This window comes from Drosophila subpulchrella, chromosome 3L, assembly GCF_014743375.2.
Source record: "Drosophila subpulchrella strain 33 F10 #4 breed RU33 chromosome 3L, RU_Dsub_v1.1 Primary Assembly, whole genome shotgun sequence".
NCBI lineage: Eukaryota > Metazoa > Arthropoda > Insecta > Diptera > Drosophilidae > Drosophila > Drosophila subpulchrella.
Window position 1 is genome coordinate 10,070,005 of NC_050612.1, and position 15,169 is coordinate 10,085,173.

The 15,169-nt window shown below is 43.5% G+C and overlaps 6 protein-coding genes across 6 annotated transcripts in view; 3 read left to right on the forward strand and 3 right to left on the reverse strand.

The window, feature by feature from the left end:
• The window catches only part of LOC119553223 (eukaryotic translation initiation factor 5B), a 37,967-nt gene extending 35,575 nt beyond the window's left edge, over positions 1–2,392 (reverse strand). The window contains exons 1-3 of the mRNA XM_037863481.1: positions 2,074–2,392; positions 1,480–1,913; positions 253–1,403 (exon numbers count right to left, since the gene is read on the reverse strand). Coding sequence (XP_037719409.1) covers positions 253–1,403; positions 1,480–1,550 — 1,222 coding nt within the window. The 5' untranslated portion in view covers positions 1,551–1,913; positions 2,074–2,392. The remainder of the gene's footprint in view (positions 1–252; positions 1,404–1,479; positions 1,914–2,073) is intronic.
• Positions 2,393–2,596: 204 nt separating this feature from the next.
• On the forward strand, positions 2,597–3,905 carry LOC119554077. Its single transcript, XM_037864821.1, has 3 exons — positions 2,597–2,753; positions 2,843–2,962; positions 3,700–3,905. The coding sequence occupies exons 2-3, from the start codon at positions 2,864–2,866 to the stop codon at positions 3,877–3,879; spliced, it is 279 nt and encodes a 92-aa protein (XP_037720749.1). The 5' UTR covers positions 2,597–2,753; positions 2,843–2,863; the 3' UTR covers positions 3,880–3,905.
• On the forward strand, positions 3,868–7,982 carry LOC119554076 (probable RNA helicase armi). The gene is made up of 6 exons (XM_037864819.1): positions 3,868–4,344; positions 4,522–4,950; positions 5,017–5,619; positions 5,681–6,643; positions 6,707–7,510; positions 7,583–7,982. The coding sequence occupies exons 1-6, from the start codon at positions 3,907–3,909 to the stop codon at positions 7,877–7,879; spliced, it is 3,534 nt and encodes a 1,177-aa protein (XP_037720747.1). The 5' UTR covers positions 3,868–3,906; the 3' UTR covers positions 7,880–7,982.
• Positions 7,983–8,387: 405 nt separating this feature from the next.
• Positions 8,388–10,330, forward strand: LOC119553954 (cyclin-J). Its single transcript, XM_037864648.1, has 4 exons — positions 8,388–8,546; positions 8,624–8,810; positions 9,292–9,714; positions 9,777–10,330. The coding sequence occupies exons 1-4, from the start codon at positions 8,463–8,465 to the stop codon at positions 10,250–10,252; spliced, it is 1,170 nt and encodes a 389-aa protein (XP_037720576.1). The 5' UTR covers positions 8,388–8,462; the 3' UTR covers positions 10,253–10,330.
• A 133-nt stretch (positions 10,331–10,463) lies between these two features.
• On the reverse strand, positions 10,464–13,901 carry LOC119553953 (solute carrier family 35 member C2). Its single transcript, XM_037864647.1, has 4 exons — positions 13,670–13,901; positions 12,944–13,580; positions 11,823–12,075; positions 10,464–11,762 (listed from the first exon to the last, which is right to left on the reverse strand). The coding sequence occupies exons 2-4, from the start codon at positions 13,559–13,561 to the stop codon at positions 11,212–11,214; spliced, it is 1,422 nt and encodes a 473-aa protein (XP_037720575.1). The 5' UTR covers positions 13,562–13,580; positions 13,670–13,901; the 3' UTR covers positions 10,464–11,211.
• Positions 13,902–14,685: 784 nt separating this feature from the next.
• On the reverse strand, positions 14,686–15,169 carry LOC119553955. Its single transcript, XM_037864649.1, has 2 exons — positions 14,957–15,169; positions 14,686–14,887 (listed from the first exon to the last, which is right to left on the reverse strand). Exons 1-2 carry the CDS (start codon positions 15,069–15,071, stop codon positions 14,853–14,855), a joined length of 150 nt encoding a protein of 49 aa, XP_037720577.1. The 5' UTR covers positions 15,072–15,169; the 3' UTR covers positions 14,686–14,852.

Consider the following 15,169-nt stretch of genomic DNA (forward strand, 5'->3'; position numbering starts at 1 on the left):
AAAATTGTTTGTCCTTAAGCTGATTTTTTAAATCAAAGTTCGAAAAGAAATGACAGTTGCATGCAAATGCAAAAGAGAAAGTCAAACTATTTACATACAACGTGTTACACAATTCACAACATAATCTGTGTTTCAGTTTATGAACTGAATCTGATTTTAAAATTAACTTTCACTAGCAATTTAACTATATTACATGCAGAGTAAATAACCTTAATTTTCTGCTTGACAAAATAAAAAAGTAAGTAAAATCACCTAGTCGAACGGGTCGCTTCTCGGTGGGATCGGGAACCTCCAGGCCCTGAGCCTTCAGAGAATCCAGCAGAGCTTGAGCCCTGGCCCGATCCTCCTTCTGCTTCTTGGTGAGCAGTTTGCCCTCCGCCTTCAAGCGAGCCTTGCGCTCTGCCTCGCGTTGCTTCTTTTTCTCCTTCCTCTCGGCCTCCAGGCGCACTGCCTCCAGACGTGCCTCTTCACGCTCATCCTCCAGGCGAATGCGCTCTGCCTGTTCCCGCTCCAGGCGCTCTTCCTCTTCCTTGCGCTTCTTCAGCTGCTCCTGCATGGCGGCCACCATGGCGGCAGACATGCCCTTCTTCTTAGTGTCCTTCTTCTCCTCCTCGGTCTCGGCCTTCTTGTCTTTCTTACCCTTCTTCTTGTTCTTGCCGGACTTTTCCTCCTCTTCGACGGCATCGGGTTGGATTTCCTCGGAAACTTCAGGCTCGGGTTCTGGTGCAGGTTTCTCCACAGGCTTGGGCTTGGGTTCCGTAGCTGCCTTTTGCTTGGCCAGAGCAGCCTCCCTCTTCTGGCGCTCCTTCTTCTCCTTCTTTTTCTGAGCCGCTGATTTCATGGTGCTGCCGCCCTCCTCGTCATCACTGGCCTCATCCTCGCCAGCGTCTTCCGCCACGGCAACTGGAGCCTTGGCCTGCTTCTTGTTCTTTTTCTTCTTGGAAAACTCGTCGGCCAGTTCTTCGGGGGAAACAACAGTGGCGGAAGCAGGAGCAGCTTCGCCGGCATATTCCGCTTGGAGTTCGGCTAAAACCTTGTCCAGATCTTCGTCATCGTCATCCTTGCCCTTGCGTTTGGCCTTCTTGCCCTTCTTCTCGTTCTTCTGGGGTTTGGCGACCACCTTTTCCTCCTCCTCTGACTGGCTTTCCTGGGCAGCCGGCTCATCCTCGTCGTCGTCGTCCATTAGCAGCTCAAAAGCGGACTTCTTGGAGGCCTTACCCTTGGCGGGCATCACCTCCTCCTCATCGGAGTCGTCATTTTTGGCAGCCTTGCCTTTTCCCTTGACACTGAGCTTCTTGACGCCTTTGGTCAGGGCTTGGACATCATCCTGGCCAGCTTTGTTGGCTTTCAGAGGCTGGTTCTTCTTGTTGTTGAGGCTCACCTGGTCGCTGTCCACGTCGGAGCTGTGGGAAACGCAATGGAATGGAAGTTAGAAAGTTTGCCAAGTTGGCAGGTGGTTTATTTTGCGAAAAGACTCACATTTCGTCCGCCGAGGAACCGCCTTCGACCTTGGTCAGTATCTCTTTCTTGCCCTTTTTAGCTTTAACCATCTTCCCGTTTGCGACTGCAACACGCTCCTCCGCTGGCCAAAAACGAAAAGCCGTGGGTTATTCACCGCTGAAAGATCCGCACACGCGACGCTTCGGCAGCCAAGAGAGAAAAAAGAGCAGGAAGGCTTTCCACTACGGTGCTCCTGGAGCTGACGATCCTCTGGTCCTGATCCCGCTGCGATGGGTCCTTCGGCGAGGTGCTGCTCCTGCAGAATTGGGCAATCAAGGGCTGAATGTGGCACGGTGGATTACCAATTTTCAGTCGGTTTTATTTAACCGTGGAAATTCTGCACACAAACACGTTGGGTTAGTGGGCGGCGGGAGGGAGAGCGGGGGTCGCAGTGTGACCGTGCGTGGGGATAACTGAAAATGACAAGGGTGAAGTTATCGATTGTCTTCGTACCCTGTAAACACCAATTAAAAGGGTATATTGTTTTTTGGAGAGTATGCTAGCTTGTACACTTTGTACACTGTTCAAAATGTTTTTGTTTTCGATTTTAAATAAAATAATATTAATATTTACGGTTTTTAGTTAGTTCGTAGCCAGAGTTGCCACGGCACCGGCGTGCGCAGTTCAGGGTGGACCATTTATCGCGCCTGAAATTTCGGTCTTCTATTCATCACATGTGTCAATGGCCTTTGATCTAATCTTGTTCATTCGCGAATTTATCGCTGATAAGTTCTAAACATATCCTTTAACTTCATTGATTACTGCAAATTTGTATTGTGCGTTGCAAGGACGAACCATTTATCTATTTTTGCACTAACTGTTCACGTTTAAAAGGCTTAAAAGCGAAGAGTTTTAACATAATATGGTTTATTTTGGATCCGGAGTAAACTTTTTTTTTAACCTGACAGGTTGAATTATTTTGCTTTTATGACATTAAACTATAAGATTCTCAGATTTCTTCAAAAGAGGATCTGAAATTTCTGTGGGCTGCAAACCTGATCGAATAGTCATAATACTTTCAGCAACATTATCGCAATTAGGTATTAGTTTAGTATATTTTTTAAAGCCCCATTGGTATTTTATAAATACCCCCAAAGCGGTCACACCTAAATTCCTTCTCTAAAAAAGTTCGCAAGACGCTTTTTGCCCGGTATTTTGATCCAGAGTTTTTCGAATTTGTGACTATTTACTGTCAGGATTGTTACAATTTCCCTCGTAATTAATCGACTAATTCAAGAGCGTTAAGAATATTTGTAAGTACACGGAAATAATGAAGAGCCGGCTGTAAATATTCAAAAAGCCGGTTGCGAACTGAAGGAATTCCGTGTTCTTGGACTTCCAGCTTGCCATCCTAGAAAATTGGATGATGTCTAGCGAAGCTTCCGGAAGTATTACCATCAAAGAAGAAGCATCCACGAGCAGCACGGCTGGAAATATTCCCGTAGAATCCGGCGAAACAGAGGTTTGTGTTTGTTTTTGCAATCCGCGTATGAATATGTGAGAGCGATAGAGACGGATGCAGAGCAGGATAACTGTAAAAACTGTTGCTCTCTTTTAGCATGGAAGCATGTGGTTTTTGGTTCATTCAAAACTTTTCGTGCTTTGTTTTAAAATTACACTGAAAAATATGAATTAAAACCAGGAAATCACTCTAACTTAAATATTAAAACTAAAGTAGTATTTAATTTAGTCACAACAACTTAGCTAGCTCAAAGATTTTTTAAAGGGATTTTTAATGCAGTGTTAAAATTAATTCCCAATAAATGGTATACAGATTATACTATATTGTAAAAAAATAACATTTTAATTACTTAAAAGATCAATAGTTTTGTGTCCATATCGGGGGTTTCTCTAAAAAGAGCTGACTCAACACCAATAAACTTTTTTCAACTCTTCTAGAAGTACGAATAACTTGTGTATACAAAACAAATTGAAAGTTCTCTTTCTTGGGGTTTTTTTTTTAAAATTAAACAGTTTCGATATTTATATATTGCAAGAGTTTTAAGTGAATTTCTCATCTCCAAACAACATAAAAAACGCCAAAGAACAACAAAATTGACAGTTTTTAGTGGACGGGTTATATTACAATTGTTATGAGATCAACAATGTAAGAGCACTCAAGTCTTCATTCTCCAAAATCGCCACTCGCATCGCTCTCAAATGTTTACATTAACGCTTGCCCCAATTTTCAAATTTCAGGCTAAGAAACCGGAGATCGGGGCTGACAAGGCGGAATCGCTGAGCGAAGCCGAGGGCGGGAACGCCGCGGAGACGACGGAGACCCACTTGAAGCGACTGCAGAATCTGCGCAAGGAATTGAGCTACCTCAGCGAAACCGACTGGATGTACGAGAGTCTCGACAAGAAAGCAACGCAGTAGAAACCTGATTAGAGCCATATACCAAAAATGTTCACATACGTTCGCAAGTTTTTCGCCAACCCGGACCGGGAGGCTATAATGGAGTGTATGGATCGGGAGAATCGCTTTTTGGATCAAAAAATAATGGAAGAGAAGATTGACCGCCAGTTTCAGGGGAATCAATCAGCCATGGATGAGGTTATCACCAACCAGATGGGTGAACTTACGCAGGGACTATCTGCCATGGATATAAATAGAGAAGGAGCCTGTACCGCCAGGAAGGGAGTGATCACCAGTTTGGGCAGCGACCGTGGAGTCATCGACAAAGACGTCTTCTTCGATAGCAAGGTGGCAGATGATATCTTCTTGGAGCTCCAGGTCGGCTGTGTGGTGGAGTATTTGACCTTCAAGAAGGGGGACACCATAAGGGTGGTCAAGGTGAAGCGCATCCTGGAGCACAACTGGGAGGATGCAAACCATAACCAGGTGGGCACGTCCTTCATATTTGTGTTAAGTAATCTGTAGAGACCATGTTCTGTCTATAATAAAAATAATCCTATTTAACTTAACACGAAATTAGTATAAATAATTTAATCTGTCCAAGTGGGAAAATCTGTTTTATTAAATCAAGTATGCATATTTATCAATTAAAATCGTTTTCAGATCGAGGATGCTCTAGACAAGCTGAAGAACGAGAAGCCCACCTGCTTCAACACCCAGCTGAGGAGCGTATTGGGCCTGATTCGCCAGCGCCTGGCATCCTCCATAGACGTGGAGACGGAATACGGACAGCTCACCATCGAGCTGGACAACATCGAGATGACCTTCATCCCCAAGACGGGAGATCGAGTGCGCCTGGAGTGCAACATTCAGCTGGACGATGATTTTGTAGACAAACAGGGGGAAATCCTGCAGGTGACCAAGATGTTCCCCACACGCATCCAGCAGGCGGAAAAGTGCATTGTGGAGCGTGTCTACACCGATCTGGCTGTACTGGATCCGGAAACCTACGTCCTGAAGGTGGACGTGCCCACCGGCGTTGATCTCCATCTGGGCGACTTTGTGCTCGCCGATCTTATCGAGTGTCAGTATGTAAGTTTACAAAGGAATATGTAATTTACAGATCTCTTGATAATGAGACTCATATTAATTTCCCAGTCTAAATTCACGAGACGCGCCATCAAGCTTACTCCGATGGAGAAGAACTTCGGGGCAACCAAGATCATTTCGCAGGGCAGTTTGGGATCTTCCAGCAATCCTCAGGCTGTTACGGTGACTGGTGTTAACCGCTTCATCACCACAGAACTCTGGCAAAAGAAGAGTGTGTCACTAAAACTGACCAACAATCTGAGCCGCAAGTTGCGCCTGGAGAGCATTGTTGTCTCCAATGATAGTGAGTCCCAGTTGAGCTTGGTGGAACCGCTTGAATCCGTGGATATTGCCAGCGGCGCCGAAATAACGCTGGTCTTCGAGATTCACACCCAATTTCAGGGTGAAGCAACTGAAAGTTACGAGCTGAAGTTCGACCGGTTCAAGATGAAGCGCTCTTTTACTGTCATCGTTTGTGAAACCAATGAGGAGGCCGCCGAAGCCGAGAGGCGTTTGATAGCCGCTGAAACTCTCATTGCACCCGGACGTAACATCCAGCAGAGATCCAGATTCTATGCCAACCAAGTTTGGTGCAACCAAGTGGAAGTGATTCCGGGTGAACACATTGCCACCAGGCGCAGATTTGTTGCACTGCGTTTGGGTTTCTTTGAGGTGAGAATCGCTCAACAAAGTGCTAACATTGTTATTTTTAAAATTGTGATATTATTTATAGGTTCCCGAGAAGTTGCGTCAAATTTATTTGACCGTTGAAAGGAAACAGGATATGTTCGATGCCATCGAACAGCAGTACTCGTGCATCAAGGAGCCCCTGAGCATTAGGAACTATGTGCAGCGTTTCAGTCTCTTCCTGCACCTCGAGGAGATTGAGTGCTTCGTGAACTTCCGCAACTTCGACAGAGACCGAGCCCATTTCGTGCGAGACGGAGAGTACCTCTCGCTGCAGATCGAGAATCTGGCCGAACGTCGTCCATCGCTGGTCGTGGGCGATACAGTCCGAGCCGTAGATCCCTGGGCGGATCCTAATTGCCGAAGTAACAAGACCTACGAGGGCGTCATTCATAAGGTGCTCTTCAATCGCGTCCTGGTCAAATTCAACGCCAGCTTCCAGGAGAAATATAATGGCGAGGACTATCGACTTGAGTTCTATTTCTCGCGGTATGCTTTCCGCAAGCAGCACCATGCCATCTCAAAAATCGAGACCATCATGGGTGAGGATTTCCTTTTCCCCAGTAAGGTGACAAAGCGCGAGAATCCTCAGTTGGAGGTGCAAATGGTGGACGATGATATGTACCTGTACGACTCAAAACTGCCGTGGTTTAACAAGTCGCTCAACTGCATCCAAAAGCGAGCTGTCTTCAATATCCTGCGTGGTGAGGCAGAAGACATTCCGTACGTGATCTTTGGGCCACCAGGCACTGGGAAAACCGTGACACTGGTGGAGACACTCCTGCAGTTGGTTAGGAATCTGCCTGGGGCTCGAATCCTGGTGGGAACCCCTTCGAATAGTGCAGCGGATTTGGTGACCAAGAGGCTTATCGATAGCAATGTCCTGCTCCAGGGAGATTTCATTCGTCTTGTGTCGCACAATCAAGTGGAGAGGGATTTAATACCTCCCGAATTGATGAGCTACTGTGCCACAGCTGACCTCGGTTCAGTGGGTAGTTGCGAGGATAAAGTGAGTATAGGAATGTTCCCTTTTTTCGGGTAAGGATCTAATACTTATAAATTTTTGTATCAGATGATGGTCACCGAATCGGGACTAAAGCTCCACTGCCAGGCAAAGTTCATGGGAACCCACCGAATCACCATCTCCACCTGCACTACTTTGGGCAACTTCCTGCAGATGGGATTCCCTCCGGGGCACTTTACCCACGTGCTTTTAGATGAGGCGGGTCAAAACACCGAATCAGGGGCCATAGTACCCATTGTAATGCTGACGAAAAAACGTAGTCAAGTGATTCTGGCAGGTGATCCTCGTCAGCTGCAGGCTATTGTCATCAATAAATTTGCCGGAAGCAGAGGATTTTTCGTGTCCTTCCTAGAGAGATTGCTAGAACGGTCGCCCTATCAAAAGGATCTCCAGAGATATCCCGAAAGCTCGGGCTACAATCCCTGCGTACTGACTAAATTATTGTACAATTATCGAGCATTGCCGTCGATTATGAGCATTTATAGCAAGCTCTTCTACGACGACGAGCTGATCTCGATGGTTTCCGATAAGGATTCGAGGGAAGCTAAGCTGCTGTCCAGACTTCGGTGTGTCTTCGAGCCCGAAAAGGATATGCCTCAAGGGCATGGCACCTTCTTCTATGGCATCACTGGGGAGAATAGGCAGGAGAACGATTCCCCCTCCTGGTATAATCCCCAAGAAGTCAAGGAAGTGTTCCTCATGACCATTTCCCTGTATCGCGCCAATGTGAGTCCGGAACAGATCGGTATACTCACTCCCTACATGAAGCAGGTGAAGATGCTGCGAAATATGTTTATTGGCACCGATGTGGCCATGCCAAAGATTGGTTCCGTTGAGGAGTTTCAGGGACAGGTGGGACACAGCTTGATTCTACATTGATCTGTTCTACTAATTATTTTTTAAAAAATATTTTATATTTTCCAGGAGCGGGACATTATGCTCATCTCCACGGTTCGTTCGTCGGAATCGATCCTACGTATTGATGCCCGATTATCCTTGGGCTTTGTGCGCTGCAACAAGCGAATGAACGTGGCCGTTTCCCGGGCTCGTGCCATGATGATTATTTTCGGAAATCCCCATCTTTTAGCCGTCGACGAATGCTGGCGCCAACTCATCTTGTATTGTGCCCAAAATAACGCTTACTTTGGCTGCGAACTGCCCCAATCTATCGTGAATCAGGAGGATGAAGATCCAGATCATTTGGAAACATTTGTGCCTTAACTATGTACCAAAAATCCATAGAGCTCCTAAGCACCTCACAAAACGTATTCTCTTCATACAGGGTTTTACTTTAGACAATAAACTTATTCCAAAGGAGTTGGAAAGAGCTGCGAAAACTGCTTTATTTTCTTTGAAACTAATTCGTGCTCCACAAAATAAAAATGTGATATGAAAATTAACAGATAGCATTAGCTTTGGCTCGAAATTTCTGTTGATGTACGCAGGAATTCCAACAATTGCTGTTTTTGTGTCACACCCATATGAGTTTTTCGTATAATTTTAAATTCAAGGGGTGCCACAGAAGTCTTAAAAAATTAAGTTAAAAATACTGATTTCTAAAGAAAATCGTACAATAAGTGGAAAAGTGTCAAATAATTCAATTCCAACCGTTCTTGGAGAAAGATTTCTTTTAACCAGTCTGGCAACGCAGGTCGCTAAGCCTCGCGGGATGTTAACCAACACTGGCTGTAACCGTTATGCCGCCATATTTTTAGGTTTTCTGTTTTGATTATCACGTCGTTAAGTTATAGACTAAATAATCTTCGATTTTGGATAGTAAATATCTGCAGAGAGTCACAAAATTATGGACCAGAATTGGGCTGCCGAGCAGAACATCTTCGAGGTCACCCGAAAGACGGAGAAGAATCGCCACCAATCGGACGTCGAGGTAAGCAATCATGCGGTGGATTTTGTCCAGGAATTGGATGGATTATGGTGTTGTAGATTAAATGATCTATATTTTAGCGCCTGGCGAAGACGCACTGGCTCAGCGACTATGCCCGGGACATATTTTTGACCATGCGGGAGCAGGAACTACGCCGCCTACCAATGTTTTTCCTTTCGTCGCAAGTTGACGATCGCCAGAAACTGCTGCACTTCCTCCAACTGGTGGCCCGCACCCACAAACTGAGTCGCTGTGCACTGCATTTGGGTGAGCACTGTACCGTGGAGCTTTCCTAGTCGGAACTAGCAAAGAAATTTGAGGAATGAAACTAGATTTAGGCCAAAGTAACACCATCAGTGAAAGGTTCTCATTATGCAGCCCTAAAATCCTTGAAGTTATCAGTAAAACCTCTATAAACTAAACCTACAAGCATGATCCTCTTCAAGTGGATTGCAATTTAAGTACTTGTGATATCAGCCTAGCTTAAAAGCTCAAATTAGTTAGGAATTCACCCTAAAATTAAGTCAGAAATAGAATTTCTTATAGGACAAAATCTATATAATGGAAACAGAAACTTAAGATCCCATATACTATTAATGCAACAGCCTTTACTTGAGCTTAATAAGATTGAAAATCCAGGAATTCCATTAATAAGTAGAATTTATATGGACAAAAAATAGTTTCATAGATATAACTACTTTATAAGTAACAATACTCGGAAAATCACTTAATACTGGATCTATTTCAGCCGTTTACTACCTGGACCGCTTCCTTGACTACTACAGAGTCCGACCGGACAAACTATTCATGGTGTCCATCACCTGTCTTCATTTGGCAGCTCAGATCGAGAACACCGATGCATTTATACCGCGCTTCAGCGAGTTGAACCAATTGGTCAGGAATGTCTACACACTATCCGAATACAAGGTTGTGGAACGGAAGCTGCTGTGCTTCCTCAACTTCGAGCTAGTGCGTCCCACAACGGCCAGTTTTGTGGAGCTGTTCGCCTGCAGCTTCATCACTCGCTCCGAATTTGCGGCCTACAACGAGATGCTGGATGAGTGCGAGAGGGAACATAACATTCAGGCATTTCAACGTTACGGAAGCTTCGAACAAATGCTGGCTAGTTTGGCTCAGCAGCTGCTCCGCATGGCGGACTACACATTGAACAGTGAGTGTGGATAGGCTACAGATGACCCCTAGAGATCTAGATGATTAAACCATACCTCTCAGTTTACAGCTTTTGCAATGACTCACCCTCGCTTTTGGCCGCCGCCTGCATTGCTGCGGTTCGACAGGTCAGTGGGCTTAAGCGCTGGTCGCAGTACCTCATTGGACTGACCTCCTACACCGAGGCCCATGTGGAGCCCTACATGGACGTGCTTACCGACTACTTTTACTATCAGACCATTCAGCATGTCTGCGAGTTTTCCTTCGGCCAGAACAACCCGATTTTATCTAGTCCCGATTCTGGATTTGAGGAGTCGCTGACTGAAAACACACAGCTTGTGGTCTCTGATGAAGTGGTCACCGTGGAGGTGGAGACCTACAACATTATCACCGTGCAGCTGCAGAGCACATCTCCGGAGTCTACGAAATCTCTTTCCGAAATACAATCGCATATTAAGCGCCCTCGCTTTGAAGATAATACAGATTCCCCCCATCCACATAAGCGAACCAGATTCCAAAACGAACCCAAAAATTTGTAATCCTAAAAAAAAGTTGGAACTATTTCCATTTGAAAGAAATAGAAATAGTTTAAAGGTTCCCAGAAATCATTAACGTAGATATCACCCTGTTCAATTGAGTTGAACACGCGGCATATCGAAATCGTATTAATCTGCTTTAATATATATGTATTTAATATATATACTTGAAATTATCTTATAAACTTATGAATACAAAATGTCAAAAACTCAACAAAAAAGAAGCATTATCAACTAAAAACAACAGACATTATTTATAATTTGGTAAACAAATCAATGGCCCTTGTTTATCAGACATTTTCGGGAGCGGTCAAATTCAAAATCTCTTAAAACTAAATGAATTTACAATTAAATTTGGAGTGCCAAATTAGAGCTGCCAATTAAGGAACAATTAAAGGTCATTAAGGCTTTCTTATTTCTTATTTTTACATAGTTTTTAGTACTTAAAAGTGAGTTTTTACGAAAGAAACACGAGATAGTGTTGGGACTTGAAGTTAACTTTGGACAATATAATACGTTTTTTTACAATATCTTAAATTAATCAAATTGTAGAAATGCAGAGTAAGATGTTGACTGGCTTCAAATTGTCCGTTAGTGATTATTTTCATAAAAAATGTTCAAATAAATGCGTACATTTTGTAGTATTGTCCAAAGATTACTTTTCGTCCCTAAGGTTTCGGAACCAACTCAATTAAGACTGTTATTCGTACCAGGATAGCACACACACTTCAATTTTATATATCTCATAAATCTAGCCTAGCTGCTGAATGCACAAAGCGGAATGCATCGGGGAAAACGGGGAATCTGTGTCGAAAGGAATGGGAAGTTTCGATCTAACTATCTTACTAAAACCTGCATTGCTATCCCAGTGCCGTAAGTAGTTTCGTGGGGAATGGGGCGTGTAAACAAAAAAGTCGTTTGAATTTACAACATTTACAGGACGTCTGTACAAGGATCAGCTTTCATCGCTGCATGTCGCGTCGTTTCAGTACATCGAAGATCACATCGGAGGCGTTCTGTTTGTTGCTGGGATCATGGCCCAACTCATCCTCGGAATCGGTTTGCTCCAGCAATGGCACCGTCAGCGTGGAGTGCGATTTCACATGCACACCCGCAATGGCACTGCCTTCGTTAAATTTGTACTCGCCCGGCGACGACTCCTCCTGGTCGTTGTCGAATTCCAAGTCCTTCTGCTGCCTCTGCGACTCCTGCATACTGGTGTACTTGTGCAGAAGGTGGCAAACAATGCCCGCCAGGCAAATGACCAAACCAATGTAGTTAATAACGCTCAACTGGTCCTTTTTGAGGGTCACAGCCAGGGCCAACTGGCAAATGTCCTTGAAGATCCCGGCTATCGAGAGGGTCAGGCTGGAGGTCTTGCACAGCACCAGGAACTCGCTGAACTCCATGAGGAAGGCCAGCAAGGCGCCTGCTGATATCTTCGCAATTGCCCAGCTTATCTCATTGGATGTATGGCTATGGAGATCTTCAAGAACCCAGACAAGGCCACTACCTGTAAAGGAATGGGGAGTTATTGGCTGCACATTAAGCACTTGTAGTATACCAAACCCACCTTCGATTCCAAAAACCAGGGGCACCAGCGAGGCAATCATCCACGGCTGCATGTAGTATATCATGTCTATGGGGTTGTGCAATCCCAGCTTGGATTTCTGCATTATGAACTGTGCGAAACTCCATCGCAATCCGCTGCTTAGCGAGGCGAAGAGGATGAAGAAGAAGCCCAGGGCATTGAACTGCGTGGACTTGTAGGTGAACATCACCAGGCCCGTGCCTATCAGGCCCACAATCGACACCAGATACCAGCTCTGAAAGTAAATAATGCCATTAATGCACAATCTATATAAGGGTGTTAAACTTTTGCAGCAACGCATTTGCAACACAATTAAAAAGCCCACATTTTTATACTCCTAAAATGTACTCCTTTTAACTGAAGGACCCTAAATCAAAGCCATTAAAAGCTATATTTACACTTTTTATACCATCCAGCTGATAAACATCTGCAATCAAAATAATAGCAACATCACCTCAGTGAAATATCCTTATCTACAAGTAAAAATGACTAGTTATATTCGTACATGAAGTTGCTTACAATTAACTGATAATATTTCAACATTTGCAATAAACAAAAATGTTTTTTTTTTAGATATTGCTTTTTATCTATTCTTTTTCTTCTTATCGTATCGTTGTCAGGGAATAATAATATATCGTTAATTGAAATTGCTTTGATTTAAGAAAGTACATATATAAAACTAATGGAAATTTTGTTGATTAAAAATTCAACAGATTCAACACAAAATTGGTTTCATTCTTTCAGGTTTATCATTATAATTAGAAATAACTCTTTTAAGATTAAGAAGTTCGGGTTGTAGAAACTTCTTAGTGGTAAAAGAGATATAATAACAATCAACTGTATTTCCTTACAGCTTGTTTTGATAAAGAGCTTAAAAAGAGGTGTAGTTTTATCAGTTCTTTGTAGATAAGACAAAGTTTCTTGCACTTTTGGAAGCTTTCAAAATAATTGAATAGATAACCTTGAAGGTAATTAAATAAACAGAAAAACTTCTTAACGTGAGTTGACATATAATAATTTTTGTAACTAAAAGTTGCCTGAATGTGAAACCCCCTCCCAGTTAGTTAGATCTTCTATAATTTCAAGTTATCCAACTTCCTCACCTTCTTTTCCAGTCCCAAAGCGATGGCGAACAGCAGGATGAAGACGATGGTCGAGGACTTGGTCATGGTGTACAGGGAGATGGGAACCAGGGCCAGACCCCAGTTGGAGAACCCTATATCGATGGCACTGGCCACGCCCGTGGGGGCCATCTTCCGCAGGGCCACGCGCCAATCCAGCTGTACCCTCGACCTGCCCATTCGCAGCCTGTAGATCCTGCGTGCCAGGGCGGCCAGCAGGAATTTCACCACCAGATGATAGGTCACGATGGCCAGGGGAAAGGGCATCTGCCGGTTGATGTCCGTTTGGTAGAAGGTCAGCGTTATGGAGAGCGTTAGATACAAAAAGATAATGGCCAGTGTTCCCACGGCCATTTGCATCATCATGTTCTCCTCCTGGGCCAACGTGGCCGTCTCCGCAGCTCCACGGGACTCCCCAGATTCCGACTTTCCGCTGGCGTACTGGAAGTTGCTCTGACGCAAACGATGGCCATTGTTTAGCTGCGTTTTCTGGGCCAAACTGAGCTCGATCTCCTCGTCTTCCGCATCGCTGGCATTTCCGTTTCCAGCACCCGCCTCACCACCACTGGAGTTCAGCCGCTCGTACTTGGCCGCCACCATTATATATTATCAGGAGTACCTGGTAAACAAGATATATCGCACATAGTAACGTGTGAAATGGAGTAATATTGGTTAATTGCGGGTGCTGCGCAACGCGGCAAAACTTACTTCTTTCGTTATCTTGAAGTCTACGTCCATATGTATCAATATGTTCCGGGTATTTTGCCACTTTTCCGCTATCTGCTACGTTTCTATATGCGTATATAAGTTCCGAGTCGGTCGTGCAATAATGGAAATGACTTTAATGGGTTTTTACGCTGCCATTTCGACCAAAACTTCTGTTTTTCGATTTCGTTTCTGCCAACTGTTTATACACAGGCAGTGCTGCCCGGTTGGCTAGTTTCACGCTGGTCGTGATTAGCGGGGGAGGTCTGGTTTAGCGGTTTTGGCCAAAGTGCCAGCTCTGGCAGCGTTGGGTGGGCGGTATCGATTGTTAACTAACGATACAAGTTTGGGGCTGCAAGCTCAGTCCGATAACTTGAGCGCCCATTTTAAAATGACTATTAAAAGGGAAACGTTTTTGTAATTATTTGAAATAAGGGCCTCAAAATACGTGGATTTTGAACATTTAAAATTGATCAGAGCTCACGGCAGTTGGGAAGCTTATCCAAACAAAGTTTATTGACAAGAGATTGGTGCTAATTTTTCGGAAGTTTATCCAAACAAAGTTTAAAAGTGACGAAGAGATTGGTGCTAATTGTTTTTTTATGGGGTTTTATTGTATTTAACCCAGCGGTCGGCACGGAATAAAATGACATTTTGTCTTTTATTTGTGTGAGTAATTTACACAATTTACAAGAGGCTGAGATACCTATTCCCAAAGATTCCTAGATGGTATTTGTATGTTAAATGACGCTAATCAGCTGAATGATCAAATCAAATCTCGAATCAAGTAGGTTCTTAACTATATAAAATATATGATATATAAGATCATACCTTGTTATTTATGTAGGCTTTGTAAAGTTAAACAAAATATAAATAATTAGAGAAGACTAATAATAATATTATCTCGAAAATTAAAGACCATGGTTTTGTATATCTAATTTTTTATTTTTCTCTACATTTGTAAACTCTTTCTTTTCAGAAACCACCTCAATATATTCCAAACTTTAAAAATGCCTTGATTTAAACTTTAAACACATTACAAATTAGCCAAAGTGCCTTTAAATAAATGCATTTTGCGTGCAAGTATAGGATTTCACTACAATTGCTTGAACAACTAGATAATGATATACATATGTAAACTGCTAATAGTGATCTTTGAACTTTCTTTATACAGTTAACTTTACGCCTATGCCGTGTTTAAGTGCTGCAGGACCACAGGAGCTGTAGAAAATAAAGAAAACAATAATAAATATTGGTAAATGGAACATTTTACATAAGAAGTGTACGCACCCAGGCGAACGACTGCGATTATGGTGCCAAACAGGATGAAATTGAAGCGGACTTCGGAGGACACGCGCTTTTGCTCCTCGGCGGGATCGGGTTGCGATTGTTGCAGGCGGAACATCTTTGTTTATTTTTGTTTATTTACAATTCAATTTCAAAATTTCAATTTTTTTTAACAACAGCTGGGCAGAATTCTGAGCAGAAAAACGTAAGTCGGCA